The sequence below is a fragment of the Aedes albopictus genome, chromosome 2 (genome assembly GCF_035046485.1).
Source record: "Aedes albopictus strain Foshan chromosome 2, AalbF5, whole genome shotgun sequence".
NCBI classification, from domain to species: Eukaryota; Metazoa; Arthropoda; class Insecta; order Diptera; family Culicidae; genus Aedes; species Aedes albopictus.
The window spans coordinates 252,538,825-252,541,438 of record NC_085137.1 but is presented as its reverse complement, the minus strand read 5'-3'; the positions used below and the strand labels follow the sequence as shown (position 1 = coordinate 252,541,438).

The 2,614-nt window shown below is 39.5% G+C and overlaps 1 protein-coding gene across 1 annotated transcript; it reads left to right on the top strand.

The window, feature by feature from the left end:
- Window positions 1-312: 312 nt before the first annotated feature.
- LOC134287083 (kelch repeat and BTB domain-containing protein 4-like) lies at window positions 313-1,674 on the top strand. Its single transcript, XM_062848787.1, has one exon. It carries the CDS (start codon window positions 317-319, stop codon window positions 1,649-1,651), a length of 1,335 nt encoding a protein of 444 aa, XP_062704771.1. The 5' UTR covers window positions 313-316; the 3' UTR covers window positions 1,652-1,674.
- The last annotated feature ends 940 nt before the right edge of the window (window positions 1,675-2,614 follow it).

Here is a 2,614-nt window from a genome sequence, read left to right as displayed (position 1 = left end):
AGTCACCAAGCATGCGATTGCAATTAGGCAAAGAACTTTATGCAATTTAGTATCATTATTTTAATTTTATATAACACATTTTGATATCATATTGGCCAACATTTACGAACAGGTTCATAATTCAACTCAAATGAGTTGTATAATTTATTGCATTAAATGTGGTTTGGAATTCGTTGCAAAACTCGATTTTTTTTCAGCACTATCGTATTTATGTACGACTCGTACATAAATAACTATTCCAACATTATCTAAACACTCTTTATGCCATACGTGTCTTAGTGTTTCGACAACTCATTCTTCCCTTCCAGCAACGAAGATGATGAACGAAGGATTCGAAAGCTATGTGAAAGATTTGTTCAACGACCCGACCCACAGCGATATCAGCATCGTCGTCGATCATGATAAGGAAATCCCAGACGGAACAGTTGCCATACCCGCTCATCGGCTTGTGCTGGCCACAATGTCTGACTATTTCCGAACGATGCTGTACGGAAACTTCATCGAAGCTAAAAAGTCGGAGATCCGGCTGCACGGAGTGCCCTATTCCACTTTTCAGCAGTGTTTGCGGTTCATGTATTTCGGATGGGATTCTACATTGAGCCAGATGTCCTTGGAAGAAGGAATGGAATTCTATTCACTGGCAAGTATGCTTCTAATGGAACCGAAGTTCAAAACAGAGTACTCCAAATGGCTTACTAAAAATGTCATTAAATGGGAAAAGCAACTGTGGACAATCGTGTCGATGGCTGTCGAAAGCGATCTACCGGACGTCGTAAACCGATGTGTGGGATACTTTTCCGATGTTGCTAACGAGTTACTTGCCTCCGAGGATTTTCGCACAGTCCCATTGTCCGTTATAAGAAAGGTAATCTCATGCACGAAAATGAACTGCAGCAAAGTGTTACTGACGAAAGCGATTAAATGCTGGATTGCCTCTAATGGCGTCGCTCCTGACACTAAAGAGGAACTGCTAGCATTAGTTCGATCCAAAAAAGCTCCATTCTTCAAAGGAAACAAAGTTAGGCATCATAATTACACACTAGAGAAAATGGAACTGGATTCAACACACCCTCCACAAGACAGTTATTCTTCAATACTTCGCTTCCAGAAATGCGTAAAGTTGGTTGGCGTGTTACTCATCTTAGAGGTACCACGCTCTGAACAAGTTGATTTCATGTTGAAGGGAAACATGGACTTGAAAGTGGACGTCAAACCCGCGGGCTTTGATCCTGATTACTCTGACACAGATTATAACAGTGATGGTGACAGTGATTACCCATCTTTGACAAGGATTGCCAGCGTGGCCTACGATTTTAGCCGTCGCAACCTGGACGAGGTGACCATTTTCTTCCCGGAAATTCAAATCTGTGCCTACAAGGACTATTCGTTCACATTCAGCTGGATCGGTGATGGAGAACATTTGAAAATCCACAACTTTGGAAGGAGTACACCAAAAGGTTTGGTTGTCCTAGGTGAATCATGTGTGGCAGGTGTCTATCGAACTCTTGCTTCGGACTATGGCAAGAAACTGTGCGAAAGCTGCCATCCGTACAACGACAGATACCGATCGGACGACAGCCTTGATAGTTGGGGTTGGGGTTGGGGTCGCAGTCGCAAATATGATGATAGCTCGACGAGCGACTATTCCTAAGTATTGCTCGCTCATAATGAGAAAACGCCTTTTTAAACATAAAATAACTCACTCGTTATATTTGTTCGTTCATTGTTTCTTAATGTATTAATGAATTACATGAAATATTCGTTCCTATCGTATTGTTTTTACTATTCTTTCGAAGCACTAGTTTTATCTAAATCGCCGACCCTTATTAACCCTTATGTGGCCGACAGGATACCCGGGTACCCAGTGCCCATTTGAAAAGCACTGTGTAGAAAAAAAAACGATTCTATAACATTCCCCAGAAAACTATTTCTTAAAACGCTTCATTCCCCAACTATTATTTTATTTCTAAATAATTTATATTAATCGCTAAAAATCAAATATTAATCCTTAAAAAATCACTGAAAGAAACATCCTGCCAAAAATTCTCATTTGACAAAAAAAAAAACTTGGAAATAAGCATGGTTTGTCTTTACAATTTAGGCTTTTAGTATAATTATTGACATCGCAACTGCTTACTTTTTCAACATACATTTTCCCTTCTTTTCTGCATAGGCTGTTCTTTCGAATTGCACTTTTCAGAAAATGATCGGCATCAAAACTTCTTATATTTTCAATATAGATTTTTCCTTCTTTTCTGCATAGGCTCGAAAGAACGAGTTACACTGTTCAGGTAATTATCGGCACCACAAGCACAGGTGTTTAGAAATTTGAAAAAAATATTTAAGCAATGTTAACACCGGTGGTGGCTGTAACTTCCTGAAAAGTGCATTTCGAAAGAACAGCCTATGCAAAAAAGAAGGAAAAATCTGTTAAAAAAGTAAGCAGTTGCTATGCCGATAATTTCCTGAAAAGTGCAACTCGAAAGAACAGCAAAAAAGTGGAAAACAGGAAAAAAAAAAGTGACATCACAGACAAACAGACGTAGCACTGATAATTGCCATCGTACATAAACTTGTGCCATCGTACTTCGTGCGAACCTGTTTCCGAGACTAA

Excerpts from the sequence above, each read along its gene's own strand:
- LOC134287083 (XM_062848787.1), top strand. The coding sequence starts at position 317 with ATGATGAACGAAGGATTCGAAAGCTATGTGAAAGATTTGTTCAACGAC.